Raw genomic sequence first — 13,470 nt, 5'->3', positions numbered from 1 at the left:
GACATGACTGATCAATGTGTCAAAAATACTTTCCCAAGGTCATAAATGAGATATTTTTGAGAAGTTCAAAGAATAGGTTGTTTATTAAACAAAGGTTTGCAGAGGCTGCCAACTCTGACAAAACACACAAAAGGATCCCCCACGAGCATGCATTAACAAAATGACAACATAAAATACCAACCACAGTATAGAATGAATGTAGCTCCCCATCAGAGTTTTAGACATTAAGAACTCAACTTCAAAATGGACATGCCTTACCTATGCTCAGCTGATTTAAACTAACTCTTTCAATACCAGTCAGCAGAAGCTTTTACTGCCATGACACTGAGTTCCTAGACACTCTGAGATGATAGATGAAACCTATCTTATTGTGGAAAATATCAGCTTGTAAAACATTATTGCTACTACATGTCATACACCATTTGAAAGGTCTAATCCTACTGTTGATAAATATTAAAGTTATTTTAGACATATTATTCAAATAATACCACTACAACTTAAAAACGTTTCTTTTTAATGAAAAGGCAAACTTACACATTCATAACATCCAGATAAACCATGAAAGAAGTGAAAACTGCAGCGATTTTTGCCAATTGTAAGATAGCATAATGTCCTATGTAACCTATTTCATTTATATTTTCATGTTAACATATCGAAAATTTATTTCCAAAAGATTATTAAATATTATGTGTGGTCACCTATTTATCGATGACAGTGGCTTTCTGCTCAGTAACACAAGACAACACCTAGGATATATCTCCGCTTTCGAGAGCTTTGTATGAATAACATGTGGGAAGATTTGTTAGATGTTGTATATCGTTCGAAAGCTCTGAAAATTAATAATATCAACATAACCTTGCCAGGAGTATTTTCACAGTTGTATGAAGTGATTTTATTGGATAAAGACAGGATGCTTTTCTGCACTCTCCTACCCAGAGTTCCATGCAACCAGCCACACATTACCAGGTCAGGTCAAAATACACAACTCTCAACCTTTGTTCATGATGATGATCTTTCTGTCAGTCAGATTAGTTACTGGGGTCAGTGACTGGTCACCAGGGAGGCTCATTAAAAAATATGACCGTTTCTAAGGGAAGGTCATAAATAGAAATACACATATCATGCAAAAAATGATCTTTTATACCAAAATATAAATATGCTTTTTTGCATTTTGTATATTCAGGAAGAATCACAGACAAATGTTCAAGGACATGGCGTGTCATCCAAAAATATTACCATATATGGGAGAGTCCTTTTATAACGCATTAATAACCTCTGACCCAACATTCCTGTAATAAATTGCCCGTTCTTAATAGCAAGAGACAGAAATGTAAACTGTATAAAAACTATAAAATGTTGATCAGTATGCATACAGTAACATGAATTTGCTTCATTTGGAAAACTTTCTATATTTTGGGGTTTACAGATATATATTTTTACAATCCTCATTGATGATCATGATAACTAAATGATTATCTGAATATTTTGTGAAGGCTAAGCCAGTAAATCTTAACATTTCATCTAATGCAAGCACAGTTTCTATTGTTATGAACAGATACTTTGCATTCACTTTAACAAGGAAAAGGTGCTTTCAGAGTGTTCATTCACTTTCTGTTCTGTAGGTCTTGCTGATACATAATCTTGTCAAGGGATTAAGTTTTAATAAACATGAACAATCAACATGAATATGCATAAAAGTTCCCATCCCACTTGTTCTTTTTAAACAGAGGTAGTTAGTTTTGCACAAGAGTGTACAACAATACAAACACCCCCAGCATGCCTTGGGGGTTACAAAGCGTTTTGTTCATCACATGTACTTTTTCATAAAATAGACAGCAGACTAATTTTAAATGTGATTTTCACAATCATTTAATTTACAATATTCTGTGGGTTGGCATCTGATAAAGTGATTTATTATCCTTATGGTGAAACATAACCAATGTCATATATATCATATGTGCACATGTACACATATCACTTTTGCCTAGCAATCACTGTTTCTGAATATCATCGTCTGTGATGTCATTAAACAATTGAACGTGACGTCAGTGAACAGGGCTGTCACACTTACTTACCGTGTTTTACTGCACAAATGTAAATCAATAAAATGGATAATAAAGAAATTATTACACTCGCAAGTGTGCTACACAACTTATACGAAACTCATTGTTTCGCTTGGGCAATACAAAATTTCACTCATTTCATATGTCATATGACATACTTGCTCGTGTTATAATCTCGATGTATTCTTAAGACGGTGATAATTAAACACTGAATTGTATCTTTGGCTACTTAGGACATCTGTAGTGATCCATTTCATTCTCTGCCAGCTGAAAAAAGGAGATCATGGTAACAGGTACAGTGGAATTTGTCAAAACCAGACTCTGAGTAATCTGACTCGCAATACCGGACCAAATACCGTTCAACCTTACCTTGAATCCAGTAATTCAGTACATATAATTATTGCTCCACAACAGAGCTGAGGGACAGACCATTTCATGAACTTCTATAGAAACAAACTTTCTTCAGCTCCAGCTGTAAAACCAGATAAAACTTCAGCAATAAACATAACAAATATCAAACAGTTGGTTCCTAACTTTAAATACTTTCTATTGTGTTTACCACAGACACTCATGTTTTTATGTTAAGTGATTCACAACAACATTATGGCATTTTATCACAGGTATGTTAGGACATCTCTTTGAATTAATAAGTTAAAAAGATATAGAGGGAAATGACTCATGTAACTGAGATAAATATTGTTTTTTAAAATGTGCGGTCATAACTTGATGGCAAGGGAGGCAACTCCTGCCATTATCTCACTAAACTAGACCAATGTCTGTGCCTAGAAAAGCTTTCATTTTGAGCAGAATCAAGTATTTCTACCGCAACAGATATAGTAATCACAATGATACAGCGGTATAAGGTATCAGGCTATGACCTTATGAATATCCAAATTTCCAATCGTTAAAAAGAACAACAGCAACTTCATCAACATCAGGTTAATAACGCTTGTTAGGGGTGGGAGGTGTTGAAGATTGGCTTGTCAGTCAGATGTAATTTTGTGGAGTGATGCAGAGATTTGATACTGATTCACATATGTTTACCATCATCATCATCATCATCATGATACAGTATAATCATCATCATCATTTGTGGATTTTAATCAGTCATCATCATCATCATCCACTCTCCTACCCAGAGTTCCATGCGGCAAGCCAGCATAGTACCTCTGCCACAGGCCAGAAAAAAGTGACGATTCGTCACATCTTGCAATGTCCATTCAATATAATGTACAGATTTCTTTTCCTCTTTTAGTTTTGACGAGTCAACACATCTAACTAAACATCTTTAATAGAATGGTTTAGTTTCACTGAGTAAATATCCAAAAACATGTAACACTATTTCGATTTGCGTAGCGATCCTTTGTTTACATAGGTTGTACGGCTCCACGTGCTGTCATCGAAGCTGACGGAGAGCAAACGATGCAGCCAGTTTGATATCTAAATATGTACTGTCATAGACCTTACTGTCGCAGTTGTGGAAGAATATATATGTAACAATGTAAAACATTATGAAGAGAGCGCCGAAAAGCTTTCGTGTGTCCAGTCTCTTCTTATTATGAATATGCTCGTTTGATTACAAACAAGAGAAAAGTCCGGTCACGTGATAGGCAAATTAGCCTGTGGCAGTGATGTTATGTTAAGTCATCGCTGTGCCGGAGTGTGCATCATCATCGTGCATTACAATCATCGTCATCATCATAATCATCATTGTGCATTATAATCAATATGTTTATCAGGGCTAACCCCACCCACACTTCCCTCCCATTACTATCATCACAATTGATATCTTCTTTCATCTCTGTATGAATTTATATTTTAACATGTATTTCAGCCTGTTCAGGAACACTGTTATCCACATTTGCACTTATTCTTATTATCATTATTATTGCTATGATCATTACTTCCCTAATATTTGCCCAAACATGTAGATTCTGCAGATCCTAGAAACATGGTAAATGACCGTTATCCAAGGGAGAAATAGACCTTTAACAATTTCGTCATCGTGGCTTCACAGATCTGTCCCCGACATGTTCCTGCTACTCCCCTGAAGCAGCCTGGCTGTGCTGATTGATGAAATGAGAAGTGAAGCTGTACTTCTCCCCGAACTCCTCTCCACACACCGAGCACCTCCAGGGGTTCCTCCGTCCATGCAGGCCCATGTGCATCAGGTAAAGGGCATGGTCAAAATATAGGATCGTACAATAACCACATAAAAATGACTTCTTTGTCTCACATGACTTGTCCTCCTTCACTGAGCTACAGCTAACTTCAGAATGTGTTGGAATCTCTGATTGGCTGGAGGGGGCCTCTTCAAACAGACGACCACTTGGATTGGACGGTTTCCATAATTGCTGAGGGAAGTCATCTGCAGTGGACTTTCCAGGTGTTTCACTTGATGATAAAGAAGCTTGTCTGTGTTTTCGTCTGCTGCCATCACTTTCTGATTCTGATTGTTCCAATGATCGTTTCAAACGATTATGTTCCAACTGAGGTACTGAGGTAGTGAGGGAATCTCGGTTGTGTTGAGAACTAGGAGTTCCAGGATGCAACAAATCAGATTTCTTATTGAGAACAAAGGTTGTTTTCAGTTGTTTGGGCTTCCCACCCCTAAAGCCTTGACTGTCAATCCTACTCAAAAACTCTTTTCCAGACAACATTTGTTTTAAGTGATTAGTAGATGGGAATCGGTAAGTGTCGGTTACACTTTCATCATCATCCACATCAGAAGGTTCCAATTTTACCTCAATCTGATGCAACCTTTCCCTTTTCTCTATCGGAGAAAAAACGAACTTTTCCCTTTTCTCAGATGGAGAAATACTGTGTCTTGAAGAAAGCTGATCAACCTGCTGACTGGCACTTACATCAATCTGACAATGGTCCTGGGCCTGGAATGGTGATGTCGACCTGCCAATGTTGAACATATCACCACTCATATTTTCCAGATGAGATGAATGGTCAAACACATTGGTGCCAAGGAATGATTCATCTCTCCTATGCTTCAGCATGACATGCTTCTTGAGATCATATTTCCGTTTGGCTGCATAGTCACACATCTGGCATTCAAATGGCCGTGCATCAGAATGGACAGCCTGATGGTTGATGAGGCTTGTTCTGAAAGAGGACTGGAAGCCACACAGTTCACATTCCCATCCTTTTAGAGGTGAGGCTAGCTCTCGGATGGGCAGGTCTGATGGTCCAGGGTTGTGTACTGTATCAGCCTCCATTGAGGAACTTTTATGTGATCATCACCTACAGAAACATCAAAGGCAATTGTCATGTTTTCGTCATCATTTAAGTATAGTTATCGATTGATGACATGAGCTTGAGGTCGAACACAACATGTTTATTCAAGTGCTGGTACAAGAGTGACCATGATGCATTCGGGCAATGACATCACGATTGGTAAATGATGTCATGTCACAAGGAAGTAATGATGTTTACAATATACTATTTGTAAACAACTAATTATAGAGACATAACAGTAATGAGTGAGTGTGACTGTGAGAGCAGATGTTTACACCACTTTCAGCAACATTACAACAATATCTAACAATACTAAGGAAATAGATATCAGGAACAGGCTTCACATTTTTTACCATATATCAAATTCAAGATCTGAGTGAGGGAGTGAGTTTAGTTTTACACCAAACTGAGCAATATTCCAGCTATATGGCTGTAAATAATCAAGTCTGGATCAGACAATCCAGTGATCAACAGCATGAGCATCAATCTATGGAATTGGGATACAATGACATACAGGGCTCCAGATAAGGGCCGTGTCGGCGTATGTACGGATACAAAATATGCACGATATGGTAGCCAAAAAATTAGAAAACGTAGCAGGTACGCACCACAGCAATGGTGTACGGTCTTAGAATCATTTACAGACGTATTTATCCGAAAAAAAATATTGGTTTATTGTTTATTGACCTGTTTACACAAGACTATCAATGTTGTGGTGCATATATGAAACGAAACACAAGGTTACTGATACGCCATTAAATTCCACTCAGTATTCTAAATGTACTCTTAAGGTTTCCAGTACTCCTGTAGTGAAAAAATATGGAGTACGTACTCCTGATGTTGAAAAATTATCTGGAGCCCTGGACATGTGTCAACTAAGTCAGTGAGCCTGACCACCCGATCCTGTTAGTCACATCTTACGACAAACATGGGTTCATTCTAACACAGATCTTCACGGGTCTCAAGCTCTGAATCCAGTCTTTCCAGTAAAATACTTTATCCAACCGTCCCTAACAAATAATGAATAAAGGATTTGGTGAATAGTGGATCGTGCAAAGAGAATATAGAACCTGTTAGAGTAGCACTGTACAGTGCAGCGAGAAAGATCCTAGTTCAGAGATGAGAAGGTCTTGTCTTGACTTTGGGATTGGCTCAGAAAACATCACCTGAAATCAGAAATGATGTTCAATATTGTTAGAAGTTTTATTCATAAACATGTTGAGTTTACTGGTTCAGCTGTAGTTCAAATCTAGCTTAGGCCAGTTGACTGGAGCAGACTGTGTTTAAATGTAATGTAAATAAATGAAGATGAGATAGATAATCATTAACAAAAAATAGATTGATTACCAATAAATATCGGAGAAGTAACCTTGAGCAAAAATGCCAAATGTCTGAAAGAATGAATATGTTTCCCTTCACTGGTGAAAAGTAACAAATTTATGCACGGATTTCTATGAAAAAACACAGCGTCCTGGACATAATTTAGAAGCAGCCCATTGTGTATTGTGTGAGTTAATTAAAACTTTATTATATCACCAAGTTTATGTACAATATTATCGATGACACAATTTCATATCAATAATCAATTAACAAGTTTGGTTAGCGACAATATTTTAGATTATCAATCTGTATAACCAGGGAGACTATATAATGCCTCAGCTCGTCACGTGACCAGTGTAGCCAATATGGCGGTAGCGTAGTTTTTTAGGTTGAGCCCGGTTTATTTTCAACAGCTGATTACATTCGCTGAGTGTTGTGACAACTGAAAACTTACATGTAGAAGATAAGTTACCTATTCTGTCACTTCATTTTAAGTCAAATAATTGTTATTAGTGTCAGTACTAGTAGAGTAGATTTGTAGTAAAGTTTCAAGTCGGCATGTTTAGCTCACTGGCTTCAATTCTCGGTACACAGCAAAAAAAGACTAAATTCTATCGCTAAAAACTTCTTTCACATATTCGTTTAACTTTTAGAAGAGAAATATACCTTTAGTTGAAAGGTGTTTGCAAGTAATAGTGATAGTCTTATAACTAAAAATAAATTGTTAGGGTGTATTTGAGGTGTGTGAAAAATATGACATATCGCCGATCTGCCATTGAAATACTACAGGGGGTTGTTTGAGTGTTTCTAGTTATTGTTCTAAAACATCTTTCACGTACACCTTTAATTTTAATGAGGGGAATATACCATCAGGTGAAAGGTGTTTGCAAGTAATAGTGATAGTTTTATAATTTAAAAAACATTGTTAGGATGTATTTGAGTTGTGTGAAAAATATGACATATCGCCGATCTGTTCTGATACGCCATTGATGCTTGTGATGCTTGAGTCTTATAGTTCTAAAACTTCTTTCTTTCTTGTTGATCTTAGTATTTGACAAAACTGGAAAGGTGTTTACAACGCTTTGTGATAGTTCTAAACTTTCTGTTTTTGAGGGGTGTGTGACAGTGTCAGTTAACATTCTGTCAATGTCCATGCCATTCCACACATGCAATAAGATATCTGAATTAATTACTAATGTAAAAAATGTCTCAAAGTAGATTTAAAAAAAAAAGGACAGCTGATGTTAACACATGTGTTCTAGCGATAGTTTTGCGTTGTTTAACATGTTTGGGGAGGGATGGTGTATCATTTATTCTTTCATTCACATATGTATTTCTTTCTTTTGTTCTTTTTCTTTATTTCTTTCATTCATTCACATATAATTATTGCTCTTAATAAATTCATTCATTCATTGTAAAATTCCGACTGATACAATAAACTGGCTGATATACTGTTAAACTGACTGACTGACTGAGTTTGGTTTTACGCCGCTTTTAGCAATATTCCAGCAACATCACGGCGGGCGACACCAGAAATGGGCTTCACACATTGTACCCATGTGGGGATTCGAACCCGGGTCTTCGGCATGACGAGCCAACGCTTTAACCACTAGGCTACCCCACCGCCCCTATACTGTTAAACACAGCCGAAGTTGCGCTGGGAACAAACCAAGTCGCTGTGTGCATTGGAGCATGATGAGGCACACGCTAATTAGTACAAATGGTAAAGAAAGCAAGCGAGTGACCTATCCCTGTTGTAGATTATCCCTGGTATAACCAACCAATTTATACATTTAAAATGAATGTTATGAAACATTGTTCCCAGTTGTTTTATTAGGGATGAAGAAAACAATATAAATCCCAAAATTATATCTCTGGTTTCTTCTATCATTTATTGTTTTCCTGATTCATGTGGATTTATAGTTCGTATTCACATGACATCAAAGCTCAAATTATTTGGTGAGTTGATCAATAATAAGTCATATTAGTTGCTTCAAAGTTAGTGAAAAGAAATAGACCAGTGATTAGTAAGCACCAGTTACGAATCATTTGGTTGTATCTCACACTGACAGTTTCATGCGAGTTATCATTTCTGTGTCCCTCCCTATTTACACAAAGTGATATCTTTCAGCTACTCGCTCTCCAGGGTCCATGTAAAATTGTGACGGAAATATCTCGTTTCAGTTTCAAAATTAAAACGGATTTATTTTATTAAATATGTTAAAATCCCTCGCTGCTTAAGAATCAGTTTCACTTCACCTGTGTTCAGAAACGAAAACCATCATCCTTCCTCTTCCTGACCCAAACACAATTCAGAGTTACCCCCCTTCTTAGAAAGATGTAAATGTTGGATCGGAAAGCAGCCGAAGGATGTACCTGTTTGTTCGTTTGTATGTGTTGAACGCTGCGTGCACTCTGAAATATTTCAGCTGTAAATAATCGAGTCTGGACCAGACAATCTAGAGATCAATAGCATGAGCATCGATCTAAGCAGTCTGGATACGATGGCATGTGTCAACAAAGTTAGCGAGCCTGACCACTCGATCTATTCCAAGGATGTACCTGACATGTCATTGCCGCCACACAGAATCGAACTTAATGAAATCCCATATTTGCAAATTTTACAACAGTCTTAAACATCTCACTCACTTGCTTAGATTGATGAAGGATTTCACATTATTTTACATCTATTATAATGTTTACAATGTGTATTATTAAAGAGAATATTTATATGTTAATAAACGAAGAACGACATGATCACGGCTAAGGGAGACGGTGATTTCGTAGACTGAACCAGTTCGTAGACGCGGTGGATTCGTAGCCCAGACGGGTTCGTAGACGGTGATTTCGTAGACGTGTATTAATAATTGAATAATAGTATATGGCTAATCCCGGCATAAAGAAACTAACTCCTCTGCTTTATGTGCGTATTTTATCGCTTTGTAACATGAACATGAACATTGATGCGATGTTGTGATATATTGGATACCGATTACTTCACAACACTCGACACATGGACATAGAAGCATTGGCCATACAGTGACAAGGGTGCATTTGGACCTAAAAGGTATAATAGATATATACTGAATCAAAAAAGAAACTTCACAAAATGTAATTTGAAAAATAATGATTAATTTTCTCTGATGACACATCTATGTATCCGAAATGGGATTCCTATCTTTCGACTCTAGAAAAACGTTAGCAAAACCCACTCAAACCCATCAATTCGTCGTGCAAATGACGTTAGTGCCAAATCAGGTTTTGCACGTGCAGTCGATCACGTGATCTTCGCATCGAAGTTTTTCTTCAAATGCACGTGTTTGCATTGGCCTCAAGAATTGAAAAAACACTTTTAAACTACAGTTCTAACGGTACTTGAAATGCCACGATTGTCAAATGTGCAACGTGAACGTGCCGTTGGCATGTTGCAAGCGGGAAGATCAGTTATTGACGTCGCAAGAGCAATGGGATGCAGCCGTCGTACTGTGTATGACTTGCGAGGTCGTCTACAACAAACTGGCACCACTTCTGATCGCCCAAGGTCGGGTCGTACACGTGTGACGTCACGAGCAGAAGACCGTCAAATCGTCCTACGTCACCTACGTGACAGATTTCTGCCGGCTACACGAACCAGGGCTGAGATGTTTAGAGGTCGACTGTCCTCACAGACCATTCGAAATCGTTTGCGGGCTGCCAATCTCAATTCTCGACGTCCATATCGTGGGCCAATATTGACGCCGTTTCGTCAACGTCAACGTCTGCTGTGGGCCCAACGTCACCTCCGATGGACCCAGAGAGACTGGAATCGAGTCGTCTTTAGCGATGAATCCAGGTTTACCCTCAGATTCGCGGACGGCAGGCATAGAGTCTGGAGACGACGTCGTGAACGGTATGCCCAATGTTGTGTACAGGAAGTCGACAGATTCGGGGGCGGAAGCTGCATGGTGTGGGGTGCTTTCTGTGGGAACAACCGTTCCCGACTTCTGGTCATCCGTGGAAACCTCACAGCTGCTGCTTACCGCGACCAGGTGCTCACCCCTGAACTCGTTCCTTCCATGGCGGCTCGTGGCCCAGTTCCAGCATGATAATGCTCGGCCGCATACCGCGATGTTGACACGAAATTTCCTTCAAAACGCTGGAATCAACGTCATGGACTGGCCATCGAGGTCCCCTGACCTTAATCCAATAGAGCACGTTTGGGATGCACTTGGGAGAAGGCTTCGTGGTCTTAGGAACCAACTTCAGAATTTGCAGGAACTTGGTGCTGCCTTGCAAGAGCAATGGCGCAGAATCCCCAACCACGTGTTCACAAGCATCAGGCAGTCGATGAGAAGACGGTGTTTGGCAGTGTTGAATGCGCAGGGCGGCCATACACGATATTGAACTGAGAAATTTCGCATTTTTATTCTTGTGACTTGACATTCTGTATACCCATGTTTTGGAACGGCGGTGTAGCCTAATGGAACTGATTATGGCACTGTCAGTGTATCGAGTACATCACACAGATCTCAGCAATGAAATTATAACAATTTCACCATCTTACCATCTCTTGTTCTTTTATAGTGCCCTGAAGAAAGAATGTGAAGTTTCTTTTTTGACTCAGTATACTATATTGAGAAGGTAGAAGCAATGATTACATTCTTTGTTTCTTTTGGCAGATCTTTCCTTTATACTGGAGAAGCCTATAGTCTTATTGCCATTATTGTTGGATTAATATATTAAATAATGAAATAAAACACACACATTCTCTATAGCTTAAAGGCCATGGGCAAAACCCTTTAATCAACCGTTCTTCAATTTTCAATATCAGGAATGTGAACTGCAGGTGTCAAAAAACACGCAAAAAGTGAGTGAGTTCATTGTGCTCTTTGAATAGTACACGTGCCATGGGCGATATGTGACATCAAATTTCATGTAAAGTGCTTTGCTACATGTTTATTTAAGGGTGTTTTTATAACTTTTCAATACACATGCACCGAGGTAGCCACTTTTGAGCAAAAAGTTAAGATTTTATCTTTATATTTTAACACCATGCTATTCCATAACAAACAAATATTTTCAGGACATCATTGCATTCTTATAACACACGAGATGGAATAATTTGATAAATTGTTTTCTCTTCACCTACAATTTTAACTTTGACCCCTTGCTATATTAGAGAGGTCCCGTGGCTTTGGGTCCATGGCCTATAATATGTCTGGAAAGTGTGCAGTCTGGTTTAATTAGAATTGATTTTGAAGATTGTCATAAAACATATAATGTGGTCATATCTACCTTAAACCAATACAATATTTCATCTATTCTTTATATGAATACACAATGCCATTTAGAAAGTGATCAAATGTAACATATGTTATATTTGGGATTACACTTTCTTAGTAAAGTACGGATTCTAGTACTTTTGTTGGGTTGAGCCCCATACGGATTCGAACCCAAACCCTTAGAGTCAGGCACCTAACCGTCGCCAGCACACAATATGTGAGGGTTCGAATCCTGGATTGGACTCAACCCAACAAATGTACTAGAGTCTGTACTTTACTAAGAAAGTGTAATCCCAAATACAACATGATATGTTATATTGTGTATTATTGAGAAACATAACTAAGATTCTGACAAACATGATATAGATGCATAGGCGGATCCAGAGAGGGGTAGCAGGCGTGCGCATCCCCCTTTTGTCCGGTAACTTTATTAAATGAGCATTGAAACTCCCGTGAAAACTGCTGAAAATAACAGTACACACGCACGCACGCACGCACGCACGCACGCACGCACGCACACGCACGCACACACACACACACACTGTATCCGCCCCTGCTCATGTATATTTAATGAAGTGAAGATCATTGCGAAAGCACGCTCTGCAGAAAAAGAAACGCACATGCATTTTCAGCTCTTTATTTCGATATATATTGACAGCAAACGTTATTAAGACAATTCCCATGTTTGAATCCCGTTGATCATGTCGTGTTGTGTATTGCGCGCATACGCATCCCCAAATGTGTTTGTAAACGTTTGTCATAAAAAATGAAAACGATACATGAAACGTGCATGCAGAAAAACTTTTTCCACGCAGTACACTTGCAATGTGTCGGAAACCTAAGTAGACACATCGACCATAAAAGGCCAAACCAAATTAATCATTTCACTACGAAATTTACGACGCAAACGAAGATTAAAAATACCAGAATGCATCTGGCCGAAAATACCGCCATTGGACGTTTGTAAGCAGGGTGGTCCCTGTCTGCCGCTGCGAGATACTTCAACGTCCACCACAACACCATATCTTGATTATGGCATCGATATACCCGCTTCAATTCGACCCAAGATTGTCCCAGAAGTGGAAGACCAAGAGTGACCACTCCTGCTCAGGACCGTTTTATCCGGATGTTTCACCTACGTCACCGATTTGCTACAGCAAAGAACACTGCAGGACAGGTGACTGGTCTACGAAACATTTCCGCCTAAACCATCAGAAATCGTCTGAGAGAAGTGGGAATTTGAGTATATCGACCAAAAGTTGGACCTGTCCTGACACGACTACACCGACAACGACGAGTCCAATGGTGCAACAGGGTAGAGGCATGAAACCTGGGGAACTGGCGAGGCGTTTGGTTCAGCGATGAAACGCGTTTCCTCCTGCAACGGTGGGATGGGAGACAACGTGTCTATTGACGTCGACACGAACATTTTGCGCCTAACTACGTTCGACAAGTGGACATGCAGATTTGATTGAGAAGCGTCATGGTATGGGGAGCCATGTCATACACGGGTAGATCAGAGTTTGTGGTGGTTCAAGGCAATCTTACAGCAAATCGCCAAATCGACCAAATCCTGCGAC

The 13,470-nt window shown here is 38.9% G+C and overlaps 1 protein-coding gene across 2 annotated transcripts; it reads right to left on the bottom strand.

Moving 5' to 3' along the window:
• Nucleotides 1–3,734: 3,734 nt before the first annotated feature.
• Nucleotides 3,735–8,945, bottom strand: LOC124264571 (DNA-binding protein Ikaros-like). 2 transcript variants are annotated; one of them, XM_046699322.1, is made up of 4 exons: nucleotides 8,889–8,945; nucleotides 6,380–6,475; nucleotides 4,096–5,315; nucleotides 3,735–4,060 (listed from the first exon to the last, which is right to left on the bottom strand). In XM_046699322.1, exon 3 carries the CDS (start codon nucleotides 5,288–5,290, stop codon nucleotides 4,103–4,105), a length of 1,188 nt encoding a protein of 395 aa, XP_046555278.1. In that variant the 5' UTR covers nucleotides 5,291–5,315; nucleotides 6,380–6,475; nucleotides 8,889–8,945; the 3' UTR covers nucleotides 3,735–4,060; nucleotides 4,096–4,102. The 2 variants fall into 2 exon arrangements, with proteins under 2 accessions (XP_046555278.1, XP_046555277.1); XM_046699321.1 differs by having other exon boundaries at nucleotides 3,735–5,315.
• Nucleotides 8,946–13,470: the final 4,525 nt, after the last annotated feature.

The sequence above is a fragment of the Haliotis rubra genome, unplaced genomic scaffold, assembly GCF_003918875.1.
Source record: "Haliotis rubra isolate DU_JTF1 unplaced genomic scaffold, ASM391887v1 Scf93, whole genome shotgun sequence".
Taxonomy (NCBI): domain Eukaryota; kingdom Metazoa; phylum Mollusca; class Gastropoda; order Lepetellida; family Haliotidae; genus Haliotis; species Haliotis rubra.
The sequence above is the reverse complement of the archived record's forward strand: the minus strand, read 5'-3'. Positions and strand labels throughout refer to the sequence as shown.

Coding starts and splice junctions, on each gene's coding strand:
- LOC124264571 (XM_046699321.1), bottom strand. CDS start 5,290: ATGGAGGCTGATACAGTACACAACCCTGGACCATCAGACCTGCCCATC.